Source organism: Narcine bancroftii, chromosome 11, assembly GCF_036971445.1.
Source record: "Narcine bancroftii isolate sNarBan1 chromosome 11, sNarBan1.hap1, whole genome shotgun sequence".
NCBI classification, from domain to species: domain Eukaryota; kingdom Metazoa; phylum Chordata; class Chondrichthyes; order Torpediniformes; family Narcinidae; genus Narcine; species Narcine bancroftii.
The window spans coordinates 79,571,846-79,598,719 of record NC_091479.1 but is presented as its reverse complement, the minus strand read 5'-3'; the positions used below and the strand labels follow the sequence as shown (position 1 = coordinate 79,598,719).

The window sequence follows — 26,874 nt, the reverse complement described above, 5'->3', positions numbered from 1 at the left end:
CCCCACCATGACTACCAGCCCCCCCCCCCCACATCTCCATCGGGCACACAGAACTCAAAACGGTCAACCAGTTTACCTACCTCGGCTGCACCATTTCATCTGATGTAAGGATCGACAAAGAGATAGACAACAGACTCACCAAGGCAAATAGCGCCTTGGAAGACTACACAAAAGAGTCTGGAAAAACAACCACCTGAAGAAACACACAAAGATCAGCGCGTACAGGGCCGTTGTCATACCCACGCTCCTGTTCGGCTCCGAATCATGGGTCCTCTACCGGCATCACCTACGGCTCCTAGAACGCTTCTATCAGCGCTGTCTCCGCTCCATCCTCAACATCGAAGTACTCGAGATGGCAGAGTCCGCAAGCATCGAATCCACGCTGCTGAAGACCCAACTGCCCTGGGTGGGTCACGTCTCCAGAATGGAGGACATCGCCTTCCCAAGATCCTGTTATATGGCGAGTTCTCCACTGCACCAAAGAAGAGGTACAAGGACTGCTTAAAGAAATCTCTTGATGCCTGCCGCATTGACCACCGCCAGTGGGCTGATATCGCCTCCAACCGTGCATCTTGGCGCCTCACAGTTCGGCGGGCAGCAACCTCCTTTGAAGAAGACCACAGAGCCCACCTCACTGACAAAAGACAAAGGAGGAAAACCCAACTCCCAACCCCAACCCACCAATTTTCCCTTGCAACCGCTGCAACCATGCCTGCCTGTTCCGCATCGGACTTGTCAGTCACCAACGAGCCTGCAGCAAACGTGGACATACCTCTCCATAAATCTTCGTCCGCGAAGCCAAGCCAAAGAAGAAGAAGAATTGGATCCTGGATTTCCAGTCCCAGTCAGTGAGGATTGGTAAGAACATCTCCACGATCTCCATCAGTATCGGAGGACCACAGGGCTATGTTCTTAAGCCCCTGCTCTACCCGTTTTACACCCATGATTGCGTGGCCCAGTACAACAACAACACCATCTACAAATTTGCTAAAGATACCTCAGTAGTGGGTGGTATAAAAAGGCATGATGAGTCAGCATACAGGGGGAAGATTGAAAACCTGGCTGAATGGTGCACCAACAACAACCTCACACTCAATGCCACCAAAACCAAGGAACTGATTGTGGATTTTAGGAGGGGAAAACCAAAGGTGTTCGATCCAGTGAGGGTGAGCAAATTTAAAATCCTGGGTGTCACTATCTCGAGGAACAGTTGCTACCCCTCCACCATCAGACTCCTGAACAACAATCTCAATCATAGACTTGTTTAAGGACTCTTACTGTGTACATTATTTATTACTGAATATTTTTTCTATTGTATAATCAGTTTGTTTACATTTCTCTATTTTGTACACGTCTTGAGTAAAGTTTTTTGCATTACTGATAAATAAGAGTTCTGCCAGGCCCGCAGGAGAAGAATCTCAGGGTTGTATATGATGTCATGTATGTACTCTGACAATAAATCTGAACATTGAACTTGTCTGCCTCTATCACAGGAAACAAGCTATGAAACTCACATTTACGCCAAATCCTACAGTTATCTCGACTACACCCTTTCCCACTCCTGTCTCCTGTAAAGATACTATCCCTTTCTCCCAATTTCTCTGCTCATGCCACATCTGCTCTCAAGATGAGACCTTCCATTCCAGGACATTTGAAATGTCCTCCTTTCTTTGGGAACATGGCTTCCCCTCCACTGTGATCAGTCGAGCAACTTCCCAGATATTCTTTGTTTCTCTGAGTTCTTCTCTCACGCCCACCAAACAGAACAGGGATAGGGGTCCTCTTGTCCTCACCTTTCACCCCATCAGCCTCTGGATTCAGCACATCATCATCAATTTCCACCTGCAACTAGACCCCACAACCAGGCACATCTATTCCCCACCACCCCTTTCTGTTTTCCACACTGATCACTCCCTCTGCAACTCCCTTGGTCATTCATCCCTCCCCACCATCTCTCCGTGACCCCTGGTACTTTGCCTGAAATTGCAGGAGGAACAACATGTGCTCTTACACCACCTCCCTCACCACCCTCCGGGGACCCAAACAACCCTTCCAGGAGAGGCAAAGGTTCATGTGTACCTCCTTCAATCTCACCTACTGCATTCCATGCTGCTAATGAGGCCTCCTCTACATCAGTGAGACCAAGGTCAGACTTGGGGATCGTTTGGCAGAGCATCAGTGCTATGCCTGCATCAGCCATCTTGTGCCCCCACGTGTACGCCATTTCATCCTTTGCAAGTGCCAGTACCGGGGAAAGGCAGAGTATCATCTTTGCGACATTGACAGAGTACTGTGTATCATCTTTAAAACGTGAATTAAAAGCAAGTTAGTGTGTGACTGAAAAGGGAAATATAATCTGAAGAATTGAATTACCATTTCACCATTCTTTATTGTATTGTGAAGCAGTGAAGGGTCATGACAGCACTACCCAACATTGCCAATCAAGGTTTGGCCTGCCCCACCCATTAAGGGCACCTCTTGCATTGGTCAATTTAAATTCCTTTGTACTTGGCTTTGGGCCATTGGCTTTTATAATCGGTTTGACCTTGAAGGCACTGAGCGATTGCCTCCTATAAATTACCTGGGCTGGGCTGGGCTCCCCAACCTGTCTGTTCTTGGCATTGGGCCATTGACTGTTGTAATTGGTTTTACCTTGCTGGCACTGAGCTATTGGCCTCTTGTAAACAACCTAGGCTGGATCCCCCCAGCCTTCCAGCACTCTGAAGGGCACTACTTCCCAGAGGCCCAATGAGGGATCAATGGGAAAAATGGCTGTTTTCCTTACCCATAATCCCCCACCAGCTGGAACTGCTCTGTCAATGCTAGCGCCAGGGAAGCACAGAGCGGTTCCAGCTGTGTGTGGGATTATGGGTAAGGAAGATGGCCATTTTTCCCATTGATCCCACATTGAGCAGCCGCCGCTGTGAAGTGCCTGAGCAGCCCCGAAAGCCAAAGCGGCCCGATGAGATGCTGGAGCAGCCCCGTGAAGTGCAAACCCAGTCAGGTCATGAGGAGAACACGCAAACAGCATCTGCTTGAACCTGGGTCACTGGTGATGAAATAGCATTGTACTAATGCTATTCAACAGTTTTTGCCTCTCTCTCTCTCTCTCTCTCTCTCTTGTCTGGCACCTGCCAATCAACTGCCTCTGTTCATCATCCATCAACTGTCCCTAATTTACCAATTCCTCCCACCCTGTCTGCACTATTCTAATGATCTTCCCTGTACACTCTCAGTCCTGATGAAGGATTCTGCCCTGAAACGCCGACCATTCTTTTTCTCCTATTGATGCTGCTCGACCTACCAAGTTCCGCCAGCAGATTCTTTGTTGCTCCAGGCTGCAACATTAGCAGTGTCACATGTGACCCCAGCTGCTTGTGGAGTCTCACATCAATTTGTTTATGCTTGAATACAAAGCAATGGTAATTAGGATGTGGATTTTTGCTCTTCTTAGATAACATGGACTACAAGACCACATAATTGGGGTGTATAGATTTTGTTGTTCATCCAGTAGTGTCATAACCCGCATGCTCACAGCACCATGCAGATTGGCAAATACATGAGGATTTGAAAAGCTGGCAAGCATTCACAAGAACAACTTTGGGAATTCCTAAGCCACAGAGGACCACTGCCTGGTTAGGTATGACGCCGGCGCTGATCCTGCCTCTGCAAGATGGCGCTGGCTCGATGCCGAGCTCGGCCGGTGCTGAACTGCGCGCCCCGCGATGTTGGGCGCGTGGGGTACTTGGCCGAGAGAGGAGCCCTTGAGCCCACGCTAGCGTCGGGAGGGCCAGGAACGTGCAGAGTGGCGTTGGAAGACGCACCTGCGCAGTCCCTGGCCTTACTGGGCATGCGCGGTGCCTCCGAGATTCAGGTGTTGTTGGATCGGGTGTGGACTGTGGGGGTGGGGGGTGGGGCCCGAGCGGTGGCGTCTCGACGTGGTCGGGGTGCCGTCATTGGGTGTTCAGACTAGCGGCTGCACCAGAAAGGGGCAACGACATTTGAAGAGGAAGAAGACTTACTTTTACTGGACAGCACACAGGAGCAACTGGCAGTGGAGACTAGAGAAGGTAGGCCTCAAAAAAAGCTACTGGAATCTGGAATGGAGTCTATGACTGCTGTTTTGGAAGGGATTGCTAATCAAATGGATAATATGTTTAAACAAATGACCCGAGGATTTTTGAAAGTGACAACCGAAATGAATACTATGTCTGAAGATATGACTGCGGTTAAGTGTGATGTTAATAAATGTATCAAATCAGTGGATACAGTGCAAGAAAATTTTCAAAAAATTGAAACAGCTTTTCTTGAATGTAAAATTCAAGTTGAACATAATAGGGAAAAAGTGGAGAAAATGGAAGATTCTTTTGTGGATTGGGGAATTCAGAAGAAGGAATTATTGAAAAAATTCATGCACTGGAAAATCAAAGTCGGAGAAATAATGTGAAGATTGTGGGTCTTCCAGAAGATATTGAAGGTTCTGACCCAATAAATTTTTTAAAGAAATGGAATCCCGAGATGTTGGGCAAGGAGTTTTTTTTCGGAAGCCCTAGAGTTGGACCGGGCACATCAAGCGTTGCGGAGGAAACCACTTCCAGGACAACAGTTATGGGCGGTTTTAATTTGTTGTCTGAAATATCAGGACAGAGAAATGATACTATGGTTGGCGGTGCAGAAGGCACGACAAATTCAAGTTCCAATAACGATTCAAAATAACAGAGTTTTTTTACACAGATCTGAGTCAGGAGATTATTAGGCGATGTCATGAATTCAATTCGGCGAAAGAAGTGTGGCGGAAGGGTTACAAATTTGCTTTTTGTTACCCGGCAGTGTTAAAAGTCTTTTATGGTAACTTTTAATCTCATTTTTTTGAAAATGACCATGATGCATTAATTTTGCTAATTCACTACCAGAGTTGCGAGGAAATGGTCGATCCTCACTATCGTCACCTAGAAGGAAGGCAGATGGAAATGGAAATGGCAATGGGAATGGGAAGAATGGGAGAAATGGGAAGAATGGACAAAATGGGAAGAATGGAAAGAAAGAAGTGTTAACTCAAAGTCTTATTGACATTAAAGACCCGGAACATTCATTGGGATTGGAGTCAATCGTTGAATATATTTACTGTATTTGATTGTGTTGATGTGAACAATGTTCACATTGTTGGGGGGGTGGGTGGATGGCACTGAAATCTCTGATAGTCATCTGCCATTAGTGGGGTTTACAACACCCAGATTATTTAGGGCATTACTACCTTTGGGTAGTTTTTTTTGGGGGGGATAATAAAATTTAAGGGAGGGATAGTGATTTCAAGATATTATGAGGGGAGTGATATTTTGTAGTGAGTGATTATATTGTTAATTTGTAAAGATGTTTAATTTGAATTTTGCAACTTTTAATGTTCAGGGGTTAAATAATCTGATTAAGCAAAAACTAGTTCTGGTTTATATTAAGAAAATGAAAATTGATATTGTTTTTTGCAAGAAACACATTTGACTGAAAAAGAACACCTCAAATTGAAGAGAGATTGGGTTGGTCATGTGTTTTTTTCTTCATATAATTCCAAGGCAAGAGGAAGATTTTAATTAATAAAAATTTGCCTTTTGAATTACAATCTATGGAAGGAAATGCTGGGAGGGTTTTAAGGGTGAATTGTAAAATTTTTGTTGGATCTTGGACTTTGCTTAATGTTTATGCACCTAACATAAATGATGAGCATTTTATTTCTGATGCTTTTTTGTTGTTAAACCAGGCCAATGAAAATATTTTAGTTGGGGGAGATTTCATTTGTGCTCTGGATCCTTTATTAGATAGATCTCCAAAAAGTATAAAGAAATCAAAGATGGTAATACAAATTGGGACCTTGATGAAAGACTTAAATTTGGTGGATATTTGGAGAAGAGTCAATCCTACGGAGAAGGATTTTTCCTTTTTTTCGTCTCAACATGATTCATTTTCTAGAATAGATTTCTTTTTAGTATCGGCACATTTACAAGGAAAAGTGTCACAGGCGGAGTATAAAAGTAGGGTTATATCGGACCATTCTTTATTATTTTTCTCTTGTGTAAGTTCAGAAGTGGTACGTTCATCTTATAGATGGAGATTTAACACAATGTTGTTGAAAGAAAACAGAGTTTGTTGCCTTTATTAAAGAACAGATTATTTTGTTCTTGACTGAGAATGATAATTCTGTAGATAGTTGTTTTGTGTTGTGGGATGCACTAAAAGCTTATCTAAGAGGGCAGATTATTAGTTATACTACTAAAGTTAAGAAACAGTATATGGCAGAGAGTTTCGAACTGGAGACACAAATTGATGAATTGGAGAAGATTTAAAAAAGTGGTTTTGGCTAATTTGAAATTACGTTATAATGCATTGCAAACTTATCAATTTGAACGTTTAATTAATTGATCTAAGCAGCGTTATTACGAGTTGGGTGAGAGGGCACATAAGGTACTTGCATGGCAGTTAAAGATGGAACAGGTTTCACGGATTATTAATGCTGTTAAAAAGAATTCAATAGTTACCTATAAACCTCAGGAAATTAACGACCAGTTTTATTCATTTTGTCAAAAATTATATATTTCTGAGGAGAAAAGAGGATAGTAGTTCTATTGAATCTTATTTATCTAAATTAACGTTACCAGCATTAGAGGAGGAAGATGTTGTGGAATTGGAAGCTCCGTTACAGAATTTGAGAGTAAGGAAGCTATACAGGAGATGCCAAATGGAAAGTCACTGGGGGATGATGGATTTTCTGTGGAATTTTATAAAATTTTTAATGAAGATTTATCTTCTGTGTTTGAGGATGTATTACAACAAGTAACTGAAGAGCATGAGTTACCGGAATCTTGCTCCAGTGCTTTAATTACTCTAATTCCAAAAAAAGTTCCATTGAAAGTGTCTTTGTATAGACCTATTTCTCTTTTGAATGTAGACTATAAAATTATAGCAAAAGTGTTAGCAAATCGACCTAAATTGATACATATTGATCAAACAGGTTTTATTAAGAATAGAAATGCATCAGATAATATTCTTTGATTGATTACTTTGGTCAATGCATATCGACAGGAGCCCAACCAGAGTATTGACGGAATTTGAATTTTTGATTTCTTCTACACCAAAAAAGGGTTATATTTCTGTTATGTATCAAATGTTACAAGAAAACGGAATGGGAGAAGTCTAAGCTTAAATGGGAAAATTATTTAGATTTTGTTTTTCCTGGATTATTGGGCAGATATGTGTTATGACAGTGTAACTAAATTGATGAAAATACAGTATGGTATGGTTAATTATAATTTTTTACATCAGTTATATTTAACTCTAGAGAAATTGAAAAAATATGGTTTTAGTAATTCGGATTCTTGTATTAGGTGTGGTGTATGTACTGGTACTTTTTTTTACATGCTGTTTGGTTTTGTGTTTATGCACAGCCATTTTGGGAAGAAATTAGGTTAATTTTGAAAAAAATTATATAACATTAAGTTACCATTAGATCCATCTATTTTTAATGGGTTACATGGTTCTTTTAAAGGGATTAGGGTTGGATAAATTTCAAATTGCATTTATACATTTAGTACTGTCTGTAGCTTGAAAATGTGTAGCAAGTACATGGAAAGATAACACAGTGATTAGTATAATGCGATGGCATAATGAATTGAAAGCTTGTATTGTTATGGAAAAAATGACATATAATTTGCATGATAATTATTCTTTTTTCATCATCATATTTGGAATATATGCATTTAGATGTACTTTGATGTATTATATATTTTTTCTTTTTTTAGCTCTCCTTAAGAAAGCTGGCTGATGGGGTGGGAGGGGTATTTCCTTTTTTTAATTCTTTTTTATTTTTTTTGTCTTTATGTTTTTAATTTTCTTTTTTATATATAATTATATAAAATTACTTATATTGGATTGTATATTGTTTTTCTATTAATGATTTTTAAAATAAAAAAAGCATTCACAAGAAGATGCAAGAATGGTTTTCCAACATCAGCATTGTTAGCCTAGTGGTTAGTGCAATGCTTTTACACTGCATGCGACCTGGGTTTGAATTTGGCACTGTCTGTCAGGAGTTTGTACGTTCTCCTGTATCTGTGTTGATTTCCTCCCATCCTTCAAAAACATACTGGGTTTGTAGGTAAATGGCCTGTTACTGTGTTGGATCTCAAAACTTTAAAAAGGTAAGATAAAAAGGATGAGACTTAAAACAAATGGCATGAGAAGAAAGACTGACTTATCTTCTACTTGTAGTTTCCGAGAATTAAATAATAAAATGTTGTGCAAGTAACAGAAATAAGAGATTAAATCATAACCTTGCAATTGCAGAATTAAACATAGATAAAGGAATCTATTTGCTTTAGCAGATTAATGTCAATAAATTACTTTTCAAATGATTAAAGAATCTTAGAGTTAGGAGGAAGTTTTTGAGAAAATGGACTTAGAAATTGGATTACCTGATGTTTATTTATGCGATATCAGATCAGATACTATTTACTGTCATGTAATAAAATAGAAGTGTCATATTAATGAAGGCAGACAAAGATTTTCCATTAGCATTGTCCAGCGCCCCTTACAGTCAGAGAAAGAGAATCAAAATAGATTCCCTTCAGTTACTGAGTGTCTGCGGATTTGCCGCCAGCTCTTCTGCAGCCACACAAGACTCTAGTTCTGTTCAAACCTGAGCCTAGGTCCAAACCTCCAACATGATGAAGAAGCCAAGGGCCCAGGGCCTCCTTGCTCTCAGCTCCCCCTCGAATCCTGGTTCCGATGCCTGGTTCTCATGAGAGCCAGTCTCCAGTCTCCTGCAGCCTGGTGTGAATCTTTTGACCTCAAGTTGCCAGCAGCCTGCGTGGGCTCCTCGCCTGCATGTCACTAACAGCTTGCCGCCTGTGTGTGTCCTTCAGCTGCAGAGCCCACCATGGTCATTGTCCTTGAGGCCTTCACCTTCTCAATGGGAAAGGTTCTTCTGCGGGGTCAACTCTAACATACATACAGCCAAATAAAAAAAGAAAAGCAAGAGCACAAGTACAGTGGGTAGAGTTGCAATGGGGAAAGGAAGATCAAACTCTCAGAGCCAATAACACTGCCTACTCCCATCAATCCTCATCAAAGCCCTGCTCTGCATTTCACTTAAACACAGCATATGTATCAATTGTAGTACTGTAAACCACCCCCCCTACCCGATATCCAGTGCCTACATGGGATTGGCAGGTGCCAAAAAAGTGAATTTGCTGGTTGCTTGAGATTGTGTGTTGCCGGATTAATGAACTGACCGCTAATTTTAAACTTTTGTATTTTTTAATCTACTCTATTTATTTTCTGCAATTTTTTTTGCCCTCTTGCTTGAGGCTGCCCAATGCTTGAATTCTGTATCTGTATCTGTTTGCTTTAGTAAATTAAGGAACCTCTTAATACCGCAGTCTGATGAGATCAGGTTACCCAAGGGCCATTCACAGTACTTATGCAAAGATTGAAATGTTATGGGCACATTAAAAAAAAGAGAAACTCCTCAAAAATGCATTCATATAATTTAACAGTGAGGAAAATTGAGCAAAATGCTGTATTTTTTTCAGGTTGCCCATTATTCAAGGGGGGACATTTGCTTTCTTGACTCCGACCTTGGCCATGTTGTCCTTGCCCAAGTTTAAATGCCCAGAATGGACCTTCAACAAGACAATGGTCAATACTAGTGACCCTATCTTCATTGAAGTCTGGCAGACGCGCTTAAGAGAGGTACGTCAAAAATGTACATATATGGAGGGTGCCTGATACAATGAGTGATTGATCCAGGGCCTGGACTTGCTGTTCACTCAAGATGTCTTTGCATGGTTGTTGAAAAGGTTCAGAAATTTGCCAAATGTAATCTTTTTTCTAATGGGGCTTAGTTTCAAAGGTAATCGTAACATGATGATTTAACCAAACGGCTGATATGAGAATGAAGAATTAATGCAGAAAGAATATACTCTGAAGTGGTTGAAGCCAAGCCAAATGTTTGGGATGGGGTAAAATGACCATAGGTCTGCATCTAATTAATGCTAGTCTTAAATTGACGCCATTTTATTCTATTTCTGAATATTAGAAGTAAGGAAATATTCTATTTCACGATACTGACTTAACCTAGCAGTGTTAACAAGAATTTGTCTTGTTTTGGTCATACTTTCCAAGAGGCAATCTGGATAAGGTGGACTGGCTGGTCTCCTTTTATCCTATCTGACTCTCTGACATTGACTGAGAAATGTAGTGGATTGAAACAAGGGGAATGATGTACTCTCCTTTCAACATCCTCTAAGGCCACAGATATACTCCCTGTCTTTCTGCGCTTGGCTGTAATGACCGAAGAATGCGATGATTTGGTCTGGTTGACGTGAATCTGAAATTTTATATTATTTCCCAAGTTCCTCAATAAATTGATATAATTTCATAACCCTAACCATTTCCACGGACCCAGGAAATGACCTACTTTAAGCAGAAAATGGATTTCCCAGTTGCCTAATAGTCTGAATATGCATGAGATTGTCTGATTGCAGTACTTGGAGGGGAGACCGTCTAGGAACACCAGGTGCTGTAGGTTTCTGTGAGGAGCGCTGGACAAAGTGGCGACTCTCTGTCTGCCTTACGGTAGACAAAAGTGAAAGAGTTTCAAGTCCGTTACATTCTAAATGCAGTATTATGTGACAATAATGGAACCTTTTGCTTTTCTTTTCACCACTTAATGCAACCAATAAGTCAGTGAATCATTCTTAAACTGATTCTTTGCTTTGTTTGCATCTTGTCTGACACAGGACAAAGTAAACACATCATCTCCTTATTTGCAGATTCAGGGAGCAATCATGGTGGCAGCTTGCTTTCAAATAGTAGTGGGATTTTCTGGTTTGATTGGACTTTTAATGCGTTTTATTGGCCCTTTAACCATTGCTCCGACCATCTCACTGATTGGACTGGCCTTATTTGATTCAGCAGGAAATGACGCAGGAGCCCATTGGGGTATTTCAGGCATGTAAGTGCTCAAAGTTAATAAGAATTCAGTGTTTTGCAAGTGCTTCATCTGAACTATTCAGGAAGGCAGCAACTGATCAAAGTTTAAACTAGTTTTTTTGAATGTAATTGTTAAGTAGCACAATGTTTCTCAGATTTCTCTCAAAATGAAACAAGGTCATTCAGCTGGCTTTCTTAGAGCAAATTCATCTGCCCTAGTTCTCTGCAACCTAATCTCTCTCACATGTTCATGAATTCCACACCGATTCTCCTACACAAACGGTGGCCAGTTAGCAGTCACGGGGAGAAGATACAAAGTCCACACGACAGCTGCAGAGGTCAGGTTAAAACCCAGGCCACTGTAACTGTGAGGGAGCAGGCCACCCTCTGTTGGAATTGTTTGACCTACTTGAAATGATAGGCACTGGGCACCTTCTAGTAAACTTCCAGTTAATCAGATTTGGATTATTGTAGCTATGATAAGAATTTTTCAAAGTAGATTTGAACATTAACCTTCCTTGGTAACGGAATTGTATTTCAGGACTACAAGCCTCATTGTAATATTCTCCCAATATTTGCGGGATGTACCAGTACCTCTTCCTGCTTATAGCAGGAGTAAAAAGTGTCATATTAATTGGATGAACATTTTCCAAATGTTCCCGGTATGTATCTATAACATTTACAATAATAAGTATAATCTTGTAAGAATTAAAATAAATGAATGCATGATGCCATCCTAAACTCCCTGCAACAGGTAAACTATGAAAGAACACTATCGAAGTCTTTGCTGTTTTTGGTAGCCATTTTGTTCATGGGATATTCGTGTTCTTTCCTTTTTCAGGCAATCAAAGCAAGATTATCAGATCACTGTTTGATTGAAAGCAACTTCTCTGCTCTCACACAATAATTTCACTCACCTCCTCCTAGAAAATCACCACCAATTTTGCTGATGTGACCACTTCCAATTCCCTAACAAGGAATTCTGTGAATTTTCAGTGACTCTTTAGTATAATATGACAACAGTTGAATCCAATGGGTGCATTGATATGAATCCAGCTCAATCCACATTGGATGTCTTCCACATCCTTATTGCTTTTCCCTTAAAAGATGTAGTGATTGTATGATCCCTTTTTCTGGCAGTGTTCAGTCATCCATCAACCCACACCAAAATGAAATATCCACTCACCTTTTTTCTCACTATTTTTATATGTAATTTAAATTAATAGTGCCTCTCTGAAAAATTGGAGGAAATTAGTTTTTACATAAACAAAAAGAGCGAATGAAGCAATCACTCACTCTTGTCCTCTCGAGAGCAGCACTGCTTCACTCATGTCAAGGGTATCATGGTCTACAGTTCCATTTTATATCCCACTGATTTTTAGCAAGAAACTATCATTCCCTCCATGTCTTCTTAGTCCATGTTTCCATGACCAACCGCTCCCCTTCTCACAACACTTACCCATACAACTGAAGGAGATGCAACATTTGCCACTTTAACTCCTGCTTTCTGACTTTCTGGGGACCAAACGATGGTCCTTCCACATGAAGCAGTATTTCATATGGACTTCTTCCAATTTTGGATATGACATTCAGTCTTCACAATGGAAAAATCAGCAGGAGACTGTAGAACACCATTGTTCAGGCCCAAAGGGCCTCGCTGAACTCCCAGCCACCTGTCAATTTCTTTCCCCATCGACACCCTCTCTGACTACTCAGTCTTCGCCACCTGTATTGTTCCAGCCATGTCCAACAACACACGTCATCTTGTAGCTAGGAATGTGGAAGCTCTAGGGACTTGATATTGAATTTCTGGTAATCATTCTATTTTCTCTCTCTTTCTGCAGACATGATTATCCTCCTCTGTTTCAATTATGTTTCTTGACTGACTCCAACTGACACTATTGAAATTATTACCTCAACAAAAAGCAATCTTAGTGGGCCAACTAGCATCAGTGGGGCAAGAGAATTGTCAATATTTCAAGTCAAAACAGTCTTGATGAAGGGTTATCCTGACAACCTTGGTCTGCATTCTATCACAGTCAACCCCATTTTATTCACTCAGAGCCTTTCTGCAACATAATATTCTTGTTTTTTCCAGTTCTGCTAAAGGGACTTTGACCTGAAATGTCATGTCTTCTTCTTCCCATGGTTGGTGATTCTAGTGAATGTTCCCAAGAAATCAAATAGCCTGGAGAAACAAAAAGACTGCAGATACTGGAATTCTGAAGAAACAAATGATTTGTGGAGGACCTCAGTGGGTCGGACCCGATCCACGGGTTGAAATGCCAGTCAATATTTTTTGTCTGGACCCTTTATTGAGACTTATAAAGGGTCAATAAAAGACCCAGACCTCAAACATTGATTGGTAAAGGAAGGGCCTGTCCCTGCATTCGTAGCTCAGAAATTCTGTACTCAACTCTGATGGATGAGCTTGCTGTAGCGTTAGGACTGTTTTTTGAGCTCTGCTGCGGACCAATGAAGAGCAAGTTCAATGCAAGGAATATTTCTTTTCTGGTAACCAAATTATGCAAAGTGCTGGTAGGAAAATCCAAATTAGTCAGGTTAAACCAACTTTTTGTAAATATCAGTCCCTATCACATGAAGAGGAAGTAGTACTTCACCGAGGAACAATGGATCTTCTAGTGGCTATTTGCCACAATCAGAGGATTTGAGACTATTCTGAAATAGTGTGATTATTTCAAACAATGTATTTTTATTTCATTTACAGGTACTTTTAGGGATTGTGGTTTCATGGATTATTTGTTTTCTACTGACACAATTTAACGTCTTTCCTGGTGATCCTAATGTTTACGGATATTATGCAAGAACAGATATAAAGAGTGATGTTATTATTCGTGCTAGCTGGTTTCGCTTTCCATACCCTGGTAAGTAAAATATATTGGGTTCATGTTGTATTCTGATCAAGCCTCCACCTTGTTTAAAATGTAAACGTTGGGCCTTGAGTTCTACCTGAAAAATCAGGCATTTAAACACCAATAACTTGCATTTTTAATGGTTGTGGTAAACCTCAGTTATTCTGTGATTGGCTTCTGCTGGCTAGACACGCCTCTCGAAACCGATCCTACCCATAACCCTTTTGCGTGCTCCCCACTCTTCCTGCCATTATCAGTTGTTGAGGTTGGTTGTTACTCCAGTCTATAGTCAATAAAAGCCGATCACTTTCACCACCTCAGTCTTTTGTGGTAATTGATGGTCCATCAATTTTATTGACTATACTTTTCAAAGAAAATGGAGCAATATCTGAAACAAGAGAAACTCAATATAGACCCTCGATCCTCAGTCGCCCCTAATGCATTTGAACTCTGGCTACGTTGCTTCGAGGATGTCCTGACGGCAACCGTGAATATTGTTAACATGGACAAGGACAGATTGAAGTCGGACCCACTGGTCTTCCCAATGATCAACAACACCAAATCGTATGTGGAGCCCATGGGTATACTGAAGGTCTAGTATCGCAGAAGAGTGAATGTGGTCAATGCAAGGCATCTCCTGGCCACCAGGAAGCAGTGACATGGAAGGTCGAACACTGAGTACCTACAAGCCTTCCGGGCCCTCTGCAGGGTGTGCAACTGCAAAGCCGTGTTGGCCACTCAGAACGCAGAGGACCTCATCCAGAATGCCAATGTGGCCAACATCTGGTCCAGATACATAAAACAGTGACTGCTGGAGCAGAAGGTGCTCGACCTGCAAGTGGCGTACTTCCTCACCGTCATCGATAAGTATTCTCGCTTCCCTTTCGCCATCCCCTGCCCGACATGACCACAGCTACAGTCATTAAGACCCTCTGCACTGTCTTCATGCACGTTGGGTACTTCTGCTTTATTCTCAGTGACAGGAGACCTCATTCTTGAGCAATGAGTTGTGGCAGTACCTGCTGGCCAGGGACATTACCATGAGCAGGACCACCAGCTACAACCACAGAGGGAATGGGCAGGTGGAAAGGGAGAATGCCACAGTCTGGAAAACCATCTAGCACTGAGGTCATAGGGCCTCCCTGTCTCCCACTGGCAAAAGATCCTCCCAGATGCACTCCACTCTGTACAGTCGCTCTTATATATGGCCACTAACATTGTGCCTCATTAACATATGTTTGCCTTCCCTAGGAAGTCTATGTCAGAGACTATACTGCCTGCCTGGCTGACCTCCCCAGGACTGGTCCTGCTTCAGAAGCATGCTAGGCAATCTAAGACTGACCCACTGGTTGAGAGGGTCCACCTCCTCCACGCTATCCCCAGTACACCTACATAGGGCGAAAGGACACAGTCTCCATCCGGGATTTGGCACTTTTTGGATTTGGACGCCTCTCCAACCACGATCAACCAGCAATAGACACTCTTTCCACCTCCCACCACCTCTGCCATCTTGGGGCTCCCTACTGCTGACCACATCCACTCCCAGCAACATGATGCATCAGCACCACTCTCCCTTGTCCCTTCACCTGCGAACTGTAACTGGTGATGACAGACCAGCCACACAAGCTGCCCAGGACACCCCAACCATTACCATGTCATTCACTGCAGCAGAGGAGACCTCCTGACAGACTTGTCCTGTAAAATATGTATATGTGTATACATTTGTTTCTTCTTTTTCTCTCACCCTGCAGAACTCTTCTTTTTAAGGGGTGAATGTGGTAAACCACTGTTATACTGTGATTGGCTACTGCCAGCTGGACACGCCTCCTGAGGCCAATCCTACCCATTACCCCTTTGCGTGCTTCCCATTCATCCTGCCATGATCAGTCAAAGAGGTTGGTTGCTGCTCCAGTCTATAGTCAATAAAAACCGATCAGTTTCACAATCTCAGTCTTTTGCGGTAATTGATGGTGCATCAATAGTACTTCCAATATACTGAGGCACCTCAGAGCTTCTATCAAGAACATAATCAAATACAGTGTCTGGACACTTTCCTGTTTAACATTATCAAACAAACCTTCTTATCAAGCCAAAGATATCAAGCAGATTATCAAAGCCTTTTTCAAACATACAGGTTGATTTTAAGGAAAGAAAAGTTTATGTTCGGAAGTCCAGGATCATTGTGATGTACATGATGAAATATACCTCCAGTGCTTTTGATCTGGAGTTTCAGGCTTTTCTCCCAGTTACATTGAAGGAAGGCTTATTTATTTCCACTGACTATGCCAGTGTGTAACCTCCTTCTGGAGAATATATTCTTTCCCAAATCCTCTCTAAACATTTTATCCATTACCCTAAGCTCATGCCTTTTAGTTTTAGACACCTCTGCAACGTTTATGTCCCTCCTAATTTTGTACACCAAGTAAACCCTCATCCTCCACCACTTCAAAGAGAAGAAAACCAGCTTATCCACTCTCTCCCCTCTAACTGAAACACTTGTCCCAGGTAACCTCCTGGTGTTTCTCCTCTGCACCTAGGGTGGTTACTTCCTTCGTATAATGTGATGACCAGAACTAGACAGGGTACTCCAACTGTGATCTAACTAATTTTTTATAAAGTTCTTTTTAGAATACTCCTGATAATGTAAATAATCTGCAAAAGATCCTAGATTGCTAGGCTTGTTATGCATATCAACTTCAATAACAAACGCAGCTAAATAGTTCTCTCAAACTTTCAGTCTCAGTAACTTCTTATTAATTCAGTCTGGTTATTGCTGCAGTCAGCGAGATACAGTCGCCAGCTCCTGTAATACTAATATGGTTCATTATTTGTTGGAGTTATTAACTCTTTCCATTCAATGGTCCTGTGATTTTTAACTCACAATTTAAGATAAAATTACACTAAAGAAATTACGAGTTCATAAGATCCATCCTTTGAAAAGCAAATGTCTAAAAGTGACCTGAGATGTTCTTGTATTCTGAGATGTTCTAAGAGTATAATCAAACTTTATCTCCTCAGATTGTAGAAACACACAGTGCATTATCTGGTAAGTGGTATGCATCATAGCGTACGACACAACTGGCTTAAGTGGCAAAAAAAACTGTTCAATAAAATTGCCTGTGTGTTATACACACACAGTCTGGCTCTCTTCACAAATGCTCCATCTCAGCTTGAGTAGAGGATATGACATCAATGAAAACTATCAAGTCTCTTTAAATATGGAGCTTGATGACCAGATGTGTTACTGATCTTGAACAGGTTCTCAAGTGACCCTGCAAAGGGAAATTGGTGTGGTCTCTCTGCAAGCTGCCTTCGATAGAAGAATCAGGAGTAGAAGGAGAGACATGAAGGAAACCACTTTTTTTTTGTATTTCTTTTTGTGGGATCAGCAAAGACGTTTTTCGAGATTGTTCAAGGAAGATTATATTCTCCCAAGATACTGGTCTGTTCCTCTGTCACTAGCAGTGTTTTAGTGCCTGACATTCCCCATAGTGCTTGTCAGTCTGTCACTGTTTCTCATCAGTGAGAGATGGATCTAAAGCAACACACTTGAAACTCTCCCAAGCCTCACACCATTGAGCTGAGGATGTGTGTTGAGTGCTCTGAGTGTCAAACACTGTCAAATGATGGGCTGTGACATTACACAGTCCAGTAATGTATCCTGTAATATCACGGACTTTATCTTTCTCTGTTCAGGACAGTGGGGACTACCAACGGTGAGCCTCGCTGGGACCTTTGGAATTCTGGCTGGAGTAATCTCTTCAATGATCGAGTCAGTCGGAGACTATCATGCTTGTGCCCGGCTCTGTGGCGCTCCTCTTCCTCCAAAAGATGCCATTAATCGAGGCATTGGCATTGAAGGAATCGGTTGTCTTGTTGCTGGAGCATGGGGAACAGGCAATGGAACCACCTCTTACAGTGAGAATGTTGGTGCTCTGGGTATCACCAAGGTATTGGCTGAAGTGGTAATGAGAGATTGCTTCTCTCCAATACCATTTAGAGGCATAGTGTCATGAATAATTAAACGTCTGGCCCACCAAGTTGCCAGTTGGCAACAAGTACTGTAGATATGATTGATACCATGTAAAAGTAGACCCCCTCCCCCCTTATTTTTGGCCCCAAAATCTGATATTTTCCATATGTTGCGTGTAAAGTCAACCGCACCCCCCCCCCACCTATTTTTGGCCCCAGTCACCTGCCCACCGGTGCTCCCAACACTCTCTGTCAGGCCCCAGCCACCCACCAATCCAAGCTCCAAACGCTCCAGATACCCTGCCATCCGAGCTCCCAAAGCCCTGACCACGGACTCTTGCCTTGGCCCCAGCTATCCGTCCGACCATTGTCCCAAACTCAGACTTACCACCCGGTTCTGGCCACCTGCCCACCCTCCAAGCTCCCGATGCCCTGAACCACAGCTAAAAGCAGTATGGGAGTAATAGTTGGACCCCCTAAATTTTATCCTAAAAATTGGTCCACAAAATTAGATTATTACATGCGATTATACAGTAATCTCCCATCAGAGCAAAGGAGAATGCTGGTGTACTTTAAAGTGGGTTACAACTTTGTATTTGGTACATTACTCAATACTATTAATTCAATTAAGCAATTTCTACTTGGTTATTTTCTAAGACTCTCCATCTTTGTATCTTTGCTTTCAGACTGTCTTGCATCCAAACTCCAACCCTAACTTCTTGTTGATACAAATCCTTTTCTTTGTCCTTGTTTCCACTTTCTTTCCAAATTTAAAACATCAAATGTCTCTTCTAACTTTCCCTTCTGGATCATCTCTGCTGTCTAACTCTGTGACTCTTTTCAGATGATCACATTGCACCCACCCATGATGTGCTGTGCTTATATTCATGAGTTCTCGTCTGCACTGAAGTAATTCAAAGGATCTTAGATCTTTATAATAATGCATGTAATTTGATCTTCACTTGATCCGTACTATTCAGCAATTCTCTAAGTCGACTCAAATCAAATTTATTGTCATCTGATTGCGCAAGTACAACCCGTCGAAACAGTGTTCTCCAGTCCTCAATGCAAAAAACACAGGCACCAGCCAGACAATACACACATACAAACAAATAATACACATGCAGGACAAGTATCCAGATATACAAATAAATATTGTTTTGTGAATATGAGAGTCTCGGATGGTTAGTGTGAGCATTTCCTTCGGTCATTCTCACTTCCCGTGGGTAGAAGCTATTCCTCAGCCTGATGGAGCTGGCTCCGACACTCCTGTATTCCTTCCTCAACGGGAGCAGCTGAAAGATGCTTATGCATGGAGTGGAAGGGGTCCTCAATGATTTTATGCTCCCTCTTCAGACAACAATCCTGGTCAATGGGTGGAGGGAGACTCCAGTAATCCTCTCTGCCATTCTTGTGGTCCTGTGGATTGGCCTCTGACTCATTTTTCTGCTGCATCCATTTCTCTAAAGACCATCAGTTGCATAGACACAGTTCTTTTCTCCAGATCTCATGCAGTTCTCAACTTCTCCATCAGTATTTTCTGTGCTGGATTCAGTTGATGTTGCTGCCCTTCCATACTTCTTGCTATGGTTTGATGGCATTGTCTTTAAACTCCTGTGAACCAATCACGTGGACTTTTCCAATGCAGATGTAGACATTTCCATTGAATTTCTTGCCACAAAGATTTGTGGGAAGTCTCAACTCTTCATGAAAAGCGAATCGCTGATCAAGTCATGCAGTTGACTCATGGAAGCAAGCTCTTTGGCCCATTGATCCACACTGGCCAGTCAGCACCCATTCACACTATCCTGCATTAATCCCATTTTAAAATCAAAACTCCCACATTCCAACCATCATCCTTCAGATTCTTCCACTCACCTATGCAGTGGTGGTAATTAATCTATCAACTTGCTCACCTTTGGGATGTGAAAGGAAACTGCAGCACCTGGAGGGAATCCACTCATCACAGGGAGAACATGCAGACACCAAGCAGACATGAACCCAAGTCACTTGGACCATGAGGCAACTCCTCCACTAGCTATGCCAATGTGCCACATTGTCTTTCACTGACTCCAAACCCGGGCACCTTTCCCCCAGGGACAACCTGACCTGATCTAGTTCTCCAGCTGGCTTGACACTCTCCTTCGCAGGTCTGTTTCTCAATCCTATCATGGCTTGTTGAGCGACTCCTTTAATCAATGGGTTTTACATATCTGACTGTCATCATGAAATATGTATTTTGCCAGTTGACCAATGTTGTAAAGGACACATGGAAGATGCCTTACTTGGAAGACATCTGAAACACTGCAAATCTGTGCTTTTGAAGAGTGCCCTCAATATTCTCTTTGTATCATAGATGTTCTTTAATCATATTGCAAACCTTTTTTATAGAAATATCATGTTCTGCCATGCTAACATTTACATAAATGATAAAGCACTTAGATTTACAAGAATTCTAGAGAAGGGGCTGCTACTCAGTATTGAGACGAGGAGGAGTTTCTCCACTCGTAGGACTAAATCTTTGTATTTCTCTACCACAGCGTGCTGCAAGTATTGGGTCATTAAGAGAAGCACCTAGTTTCTCCTTGGACTCGGATCAGCAGGACTAGGAGCAGTACGGCAGTCCAGCCAGTCTTTCAGGGGTCAACAGTAAATCTAGCTACTCATGCTCAATGGCTACGTGACGTCATGTCATGTTTAAATTTAGAGAAGATGAGATGCTCAATTTCTGATTTAAATTTTCAAACACAGTGGGGACCTTTTATGAATTATTTTCAGAATCTCTGATTTGATATGAATGCAGAAGTGTTGACTAATAAGATCATTTATCACTTGGATAAGGAATTCCTTTTTCCTCTCCTTGCCAAATAGCTTCATTTTTGGTAGTGGATTTAGATCTTTTTATAATAAAATATTACTGTAATATAATTTGGATGAACTGGCATGATCTAAGTGTAATGTATTATTTTTTGACTTTTAATGCACTCTGTATTTTTCAATGTGGAATTTCAATTTCAATAAAATATTTAAATAAAAACAGTAAATTCAATGAGAGAACAAGTGGGACAGTGAGTTTCAGCCCAATGGGTTGAATATTTCCAGATCTGCCCCAGCAAAGTCCCGACATAACTTGTGTTTGGAGCAGTGTCGACGGGTTGAAATGTGCAGTGGAAGCTCTGCTCAAAAGGAACAAACAATTTTAGTGAGTTTTGCTGGAGTTTTTACTTTGAAAAATCGCCAATGTAAAAAGTTTGAAATTATGTTGTGATCTTCTCTCTTTCTCCTTAATCGCAGGTGGGCAGCCGGATAGTTATTCTCACCAGTGGACTACTCATGATTTGCATGGGAATGTTCGTAAAAGTTGGAGCAATTTTTAGCACCATCCCACAGCCAGTGATCGGTGGGATGTTGATGGTGATGTTTGGAGTTATCACAGCTGCCGGCATTTCCAATTTGCAGGTACAATAATGCATAGAAAATCATGTTCATTGTTTCCATTTTACCCATCAACTCTATATGTTCAGATCCAAACTGCATTCATTGGACACAAAGATATGGCTTCTTTTGAATCACATGTAAATATTTTTGCTCATCCTTTCAGCAAGTCACTAATTTGAAATGGGGAGAAGGTATGCAAAGACCAAAGATTGTCGGATAACCAAAAGAATATAATCCACTGCTTTAAAAGCCTGATTAATTAAATGACGTGCAAATTCCATTATTATTATTAAACTAGTTCACCTGTTAATATCACCATCTTAAACTGAAAATAGGGTACCCACGGAACCTGCTGGCAGTATCTTTTAGTGACCTTCACTATCTGATGCTCAGTTTGGCTTCTGCTGGGACCACTTAGTTCCAGATCTTGATTCTAACATGCAGCTGCTTTCCCTACAACTTGCTGATGCCAAGGCTGTGAAAGAGAAGTCCCAAACATTCCACAGTCTGGGATGTTGTCCACAAAAGACATCAATTCAATGTGATTGGTTGGGGATGAAGCACAGCTGCGTCACCTCTAGGGTTCACGTCAGCTGCAGATGTCTCCTTCCAATGGGCAACATTACGTCTAGGAGACTCCTCAAGGCTCCCGCTGCACCTGGTTGTACATGGAGGGTGAATGCCACATAGTGCACTCGCTGTGCATGGATTGGCTGCTGACTCTCTCATTTTATTGGGGTGACTGCACCTCAAAAGTATCCTTTGTTTGTTTAGAGTGTCATACAGTTAGAAAAGGAGCTCCACAAGTCTTAAAATGTAAATGACATTGGGTGTGGCAGAGGGAGTGGAAGAATGAATCAGCTCACGAAGGAATGGCGAAGTGGTCTCGACGGGCTGAATGGCTGACTGCTCCTTTACCTTATGGTCTATGACTGTAGAGGCTGCGGGGATCCTGGAGGTGGTTCCCCAGACACTCAGTAACTCTAAAGAGATTCTCTTTTGATTCTCTTGCTGTATGAGGCACTGGGAGACACCAATGGTGACTCTTTGTCTGCCTTATGGCCGGCAGAAGGCAATTTCAAGTAATATTACGTTGTTTACTATTGCATGAAACTTGGTCCTCACTTCTAGAGAGGTTATAGAAACTGAGGTCGATGTCCTTCCAGTAGATGAAGTGAAGAGGGAATAGAATAGAAGTTTTCAAATTAATAAAAAAATCAATCTATTTCTGCTTGCAACTGGTCCAACATGAAAGATTTAGAATAATTACCAAATGCCGGAAAATGAGAAGGGATCTCTTCACAGGATTTAATATAGCCTGGAGAGGAAGTGCAAACCTTAACGGGAGTTCAGGTAGGGGAAAAACCAAGTGGGAAATTAGAAAATAACTAAATGAAATAAACAGACGTCAACAATAATATCAGGCATTAAAAGCAGAAAATATTAAGACTTAGAACACACTACTGGAAGAACATGGGAAAAAGATTCGAGACCAGAGCTGTCTGGTTATGTACCTGAAGAGGAATTTACAGAGTAATGGGGAAGAAAACTGGGTCTCAGCTCCTTTTAAGCGTTAACACAATACATGCCTGATGAGCAATGGCTGAAGGATTCTATATTTCTAGTCTATGATGTCGGCCACATAAGGTAAAGCAGAAAAAAATGTGATGGAAAAAGCAGGTAAATTAGGGATAAATGGGACATTGGCCTCAGCATGTCTGGGACCCAATATCTTTGCCAGGGGTCTGCGAGCCCTGTGCGAGAGGATTTAATATAGCCTGGCAAGGAGATGCAAACCTTAATGGGAGTTCAGGTAGGGGAAAAACCAAGAGGGAAATTAGAAAATAAGTAAATGAAATAAACAGATGTCAAAAATAATATCAGGCAGTAAAGGCAGAAAATGTTAAAGGTTACAAGATAAAAGGCACTGTATCTCAACACTTGCAGGAATTTTGGAAAGGCAAATTAATTAAAGGCCAACTAAAGATGGAATGAGCTGAATCGAAATGCTATTATTGCAACATGGCTGCAGGGTGAAGCTGGAAAGTAAATATTGCAGAATATTTAGCATTTAAGGGAAAACAGGCAACATTCAGGAAGAGGGGATGGTATGGCACTGCCAATAGGAGAGGAAATCAGTGCACTGATGAGAAACGATATTGGGTTGACTGACGTACGATAATGTAGAATCATTATTGATTTGGGTGGAGACAAGATTTAATAAAAAACAGTAAACACTGATAAGTGTTATTTATAAGCAACTAAAATGTAATTGTAATATTGAGTGTGGCCAAAACCAGGGAATTAACAGTGCATGTGTCAGGGGCAATATAGTTATTGTGGAAAACTTTCACCTACAGACATGGAATAAACTTGGTGAGACTGGTCATGATGTAGAATTAGTATCAATTTGGATCCAGCTTAGCAATGGCAAAGGGCAGAAAATATTGGTGGAAGTAATTTATGGGCCACAAAATAGTATTTGTAAAATTAGATGCAGGCATAACTCAGTAAACTAAGGTTGTGTATGACAAGAAAAATGTCATTGTCATTAGGGACTAACGTACAAATTGGACAAATCAAATTTGCAACAAGAGGACAACAGAGTGTATTTGAATTTCTTTCTAGGTCAATATGTCAGGGATCCAACAAAGGATAAAGAGTATTACAGTGTAAATGAAAATCGAAAAGTTCAAATGCTGGAAACATGAAATTTTAAAACAGAAAATGCTGGAGGTTTTACAACAGGTTAGACATCAGGGAAACTGGACAAGCTTGGGAGATCACTTCAATGAGAACCTTCCCTCTGTCCACTGTAACAGCAAAGGCCTCGCAGTGGCCATCCACTTCAATTCCACACCCATTGCCACACTGACATATCTGACCAAAGTCTCATGTTCTGCCATGTTGAGGCCACCTGCAAATTGAAGGAACGCCTTATTTTCTGACTCAACTATCTCCAACCGGACGGCATCAATATTGACCTCCAATTTCGTGAGCACCCTCTCCCCTAGCTTCTCTCTTTCTCTCACCTCTCTGTCTTCCTCTCTCCCCAGCCCTTCCCTTCCTTCTCCTGTTAGAGAACAACCTTTCTTAGTCCCCTGCCCTTGCCCCTATCACTTCTCAGTTTCCATCCTCCCATGTCCATGCACCTATAGCCTCTTGACTCTAAGTCCATGTTCCTCCCCTGCTGATCCCCCTCCCACTTTTTTATTCTGGCGTCTGCCTGTTTTCTGGTACTCCTGAAGGGCTCAGGCCTGAAATGCCAACCGCCTCTTACTTTCTCTGGAGGCTGCATGACCTGCGCAGTTTCTCTAAGCACTTTCGTGCTCTGTAGCTGGTTAGACAGCAACCCCTCTGGAAAAGACTTGGAAATGTTTTTTTTTCTGTTTCTCTTTCTCTAGATGTTGTCTGACCGGATGAATGTTCTGTTTTTCTTGTGGATTACTTAGATAATATTAATGCAATGACAAAATTGATGTTCTTGTTGTCAGCTAGAGTGGTTAAATTTGACATTGAGTTTGAAAGTGATGTAGTTCAACAAAGGAAAGCGTGTGGCTGTGAGAGGAGAGTTGGCTATGGTTAATTATTGATTTCAGTGAATAGTACCATGCAGTGATCTGCACTTGAAGAAATAATGCAGCGTGGCAAAAAAAAGTTCCTTTAAAGGCCATGAGAAGTTGGTATTAAGTCAAAGGAAGAGGTGTATGAAGTTGTTAGAAGTTGCCTGAGGATTTGGAATAATTTAGAACTCAGCAGGATGAAGAAATGGATAAAGAACAGTGTAGAGCGCGTTGAAAGAACCAAAGACTTGTTGATCCAAATCAAGGCTTTTATTAACTAAAAGACTGGAGCATATCACAAGTAGGTCGACCAGTCCAGAATGACCTGATCTGGCTAGGAGCAATCCTTTAAGACCTGCCAGTAGGCATGGCTCTCAGCCAATCACAGTCGTCCTACACTACCATCTGTACATATACACATTGGTGATAGAATCTGTACTATCACAAACAGCATGTCAGAACATAGGACTGGAATGACGAGAGACTTAAAAAAATATTCAGGAGCTCTCATAGAAATCTGAAAAGGTAAAGACTAGTGAGAGTAAATGTTGTTCTTTACTGACAAAAAAAAAGGACATTTATAATGGGAACAAGGAAAGAAGCAGAGGATTGAAACAATTCTCCTATGTCTGTCTTCGCAGAAGAAAATGCCAAAACCTGCAGGACATATTAGAGAGTTAAGGGCAGGCAAGAACGAAGAGCCGAAGGAGTGAAAGATGAAAGCCTGCAGATGCTGCGATTGTAGTAGATACTACACAGAAGTGCTGGAGGAGGTCAGCAGTCTCTCAGCGTCTATTGGAGGTAAAGATAGGCTTGTCTTCTTTCACGCATACCTTGAGGAAGGGCTCAGGTCCCAAACGTCGGTGATATATCTTTACCTCCTATGGATGCTGTGAGACCGGCTGGGTTCCTCTAGCGTTTTCTGTGTCTTGAATATTAGTCAGGAAAATGCTCCAGAGGAACAGATTGAATTGGAAACGGATCCATCCCAAGAACTGGATCCTAGTAATTCATCTGGATTCCATAATTCATTGCAGCAAATGGTACTTGCCCATTTTTGTACGTAGGTTAATCTCCAATGATTGTCATGTTCCTCCTGCTGCTATTGAGTCATAATGCATCCAGTATCGCAAGTACTATTTGGTAGCCTGTTTAAAAAAAAGCCTCCTTCCAACATTTTGCAGGAGAAACTTTATGAAAAATGGATGAACTCTGTCCTTTTTCAGGATTCTGTAATCTCTGAAATTGGTTTGGGATTGGAGAAAATGTGACCCTGCCATTTAAGAAAGGAGGGAGAAATCAAACGGGGAACAACTGATCTATTGGCTAAACCTCAGGGGTAGGGAAAATTCCAAAATGAAACAGCAAAGGATATAAAAAGTGAACACTTTGAAAAGAATAATATGATAGAGTAAAACATGAAAGTCTGCAGATGCTGTGATTGTATTTAACACACAAAAGTGCTGGAGAAATTCAGCGGGTCCCAAGCGCCCATAGGAGACAACATTTTGGGCCTGAGCCCTTCGTCAGGGTACAAACAAAAAGCAGGCAGGCGCCAAAACAAAAAGGTGGGGTGGGGGGGGAGGAGGGAAGAAGGGGCAGGGGGAGGGGCACAGGCAACAGGTGGACATGGGTAGGAGGGCAGGAGAGGAAAGGTGAGAATTGATTGGTGGAGGGAGTAGCTCTGCGAATGCAGAACTGGAAGAGGGAGAGAGTAAGAGAGAGATGGGTGGGGGGAGGGGTTGCCCAACTGAAACCAGAGAAGTCGATGTTAATGCCATCTGGTTGCAGGGTCTCTACATAGAATACGAGGTGTTGTTACACCATTTTGCAGGTGGTCTCAGTTTGCCAGGATATGAGACATGTCAGCATGGGAATGGGGCGGGGAATTGGAATGGGTTGAACCTTCCTCATGTTGGCAGGCTGTGACTAATGGGATACTTGGGCCATGGCTGTTCAGAATCTGTGTCAATAATTTATTTGATTGGACCAGATGACACTTTGCTAAGTGTGCTGGCAATGTTAAACTAGGCAGGATTGTGACCAGG

General features: G+C 41.7%; 1 protein-coding gene across 2 annotated transcripts in view; it reads left to right on the top strand.

Annotated features, from left to right (window-relative positions):
• slc23a4 (solute carrier family 23 member 4) overlaps positions 1–26,874 on the top strand; it is a 51,656-nt gene that overhangs the window by 14,157 nt on the left and 10,625 nt on the right. The window contains exons 4-10 of one of the 2 annotated variants that reach the window (XR_011346642.1): positions 9,579–9,738; positions 10,821–11,002; positions 11,522–11,642; positions 13,709–13,865; positions 17,550–17,803; positions 21,120–21,284; positions 25,468–25,627. Coding sequence is in view for 1 of the 2 variants with exons in the window: in XM_069903633.1 (XP_069759734.1) it covers positions 9,579–9,738; positions 10,821–11,002; positions 11,522–11,642; positions 13,709–13,865; positions 17,550–17,803; positions 21,120–21,284 (1,039 nt within the window). In the remaining variant the exon portion in view is untranslated. The remainder of the gene's footprint in view (positions 1–9,578; positions 9,739–10,820; positions 11,003–11,521; positions 11,643–13,708; positions 13,866–17,549; positions 17,804–21,119; positions 21,285–25,467; positions 25,628–26,874) is intronic. The other variant, XM_069903633.1, reaches the window with a different exon arrangement.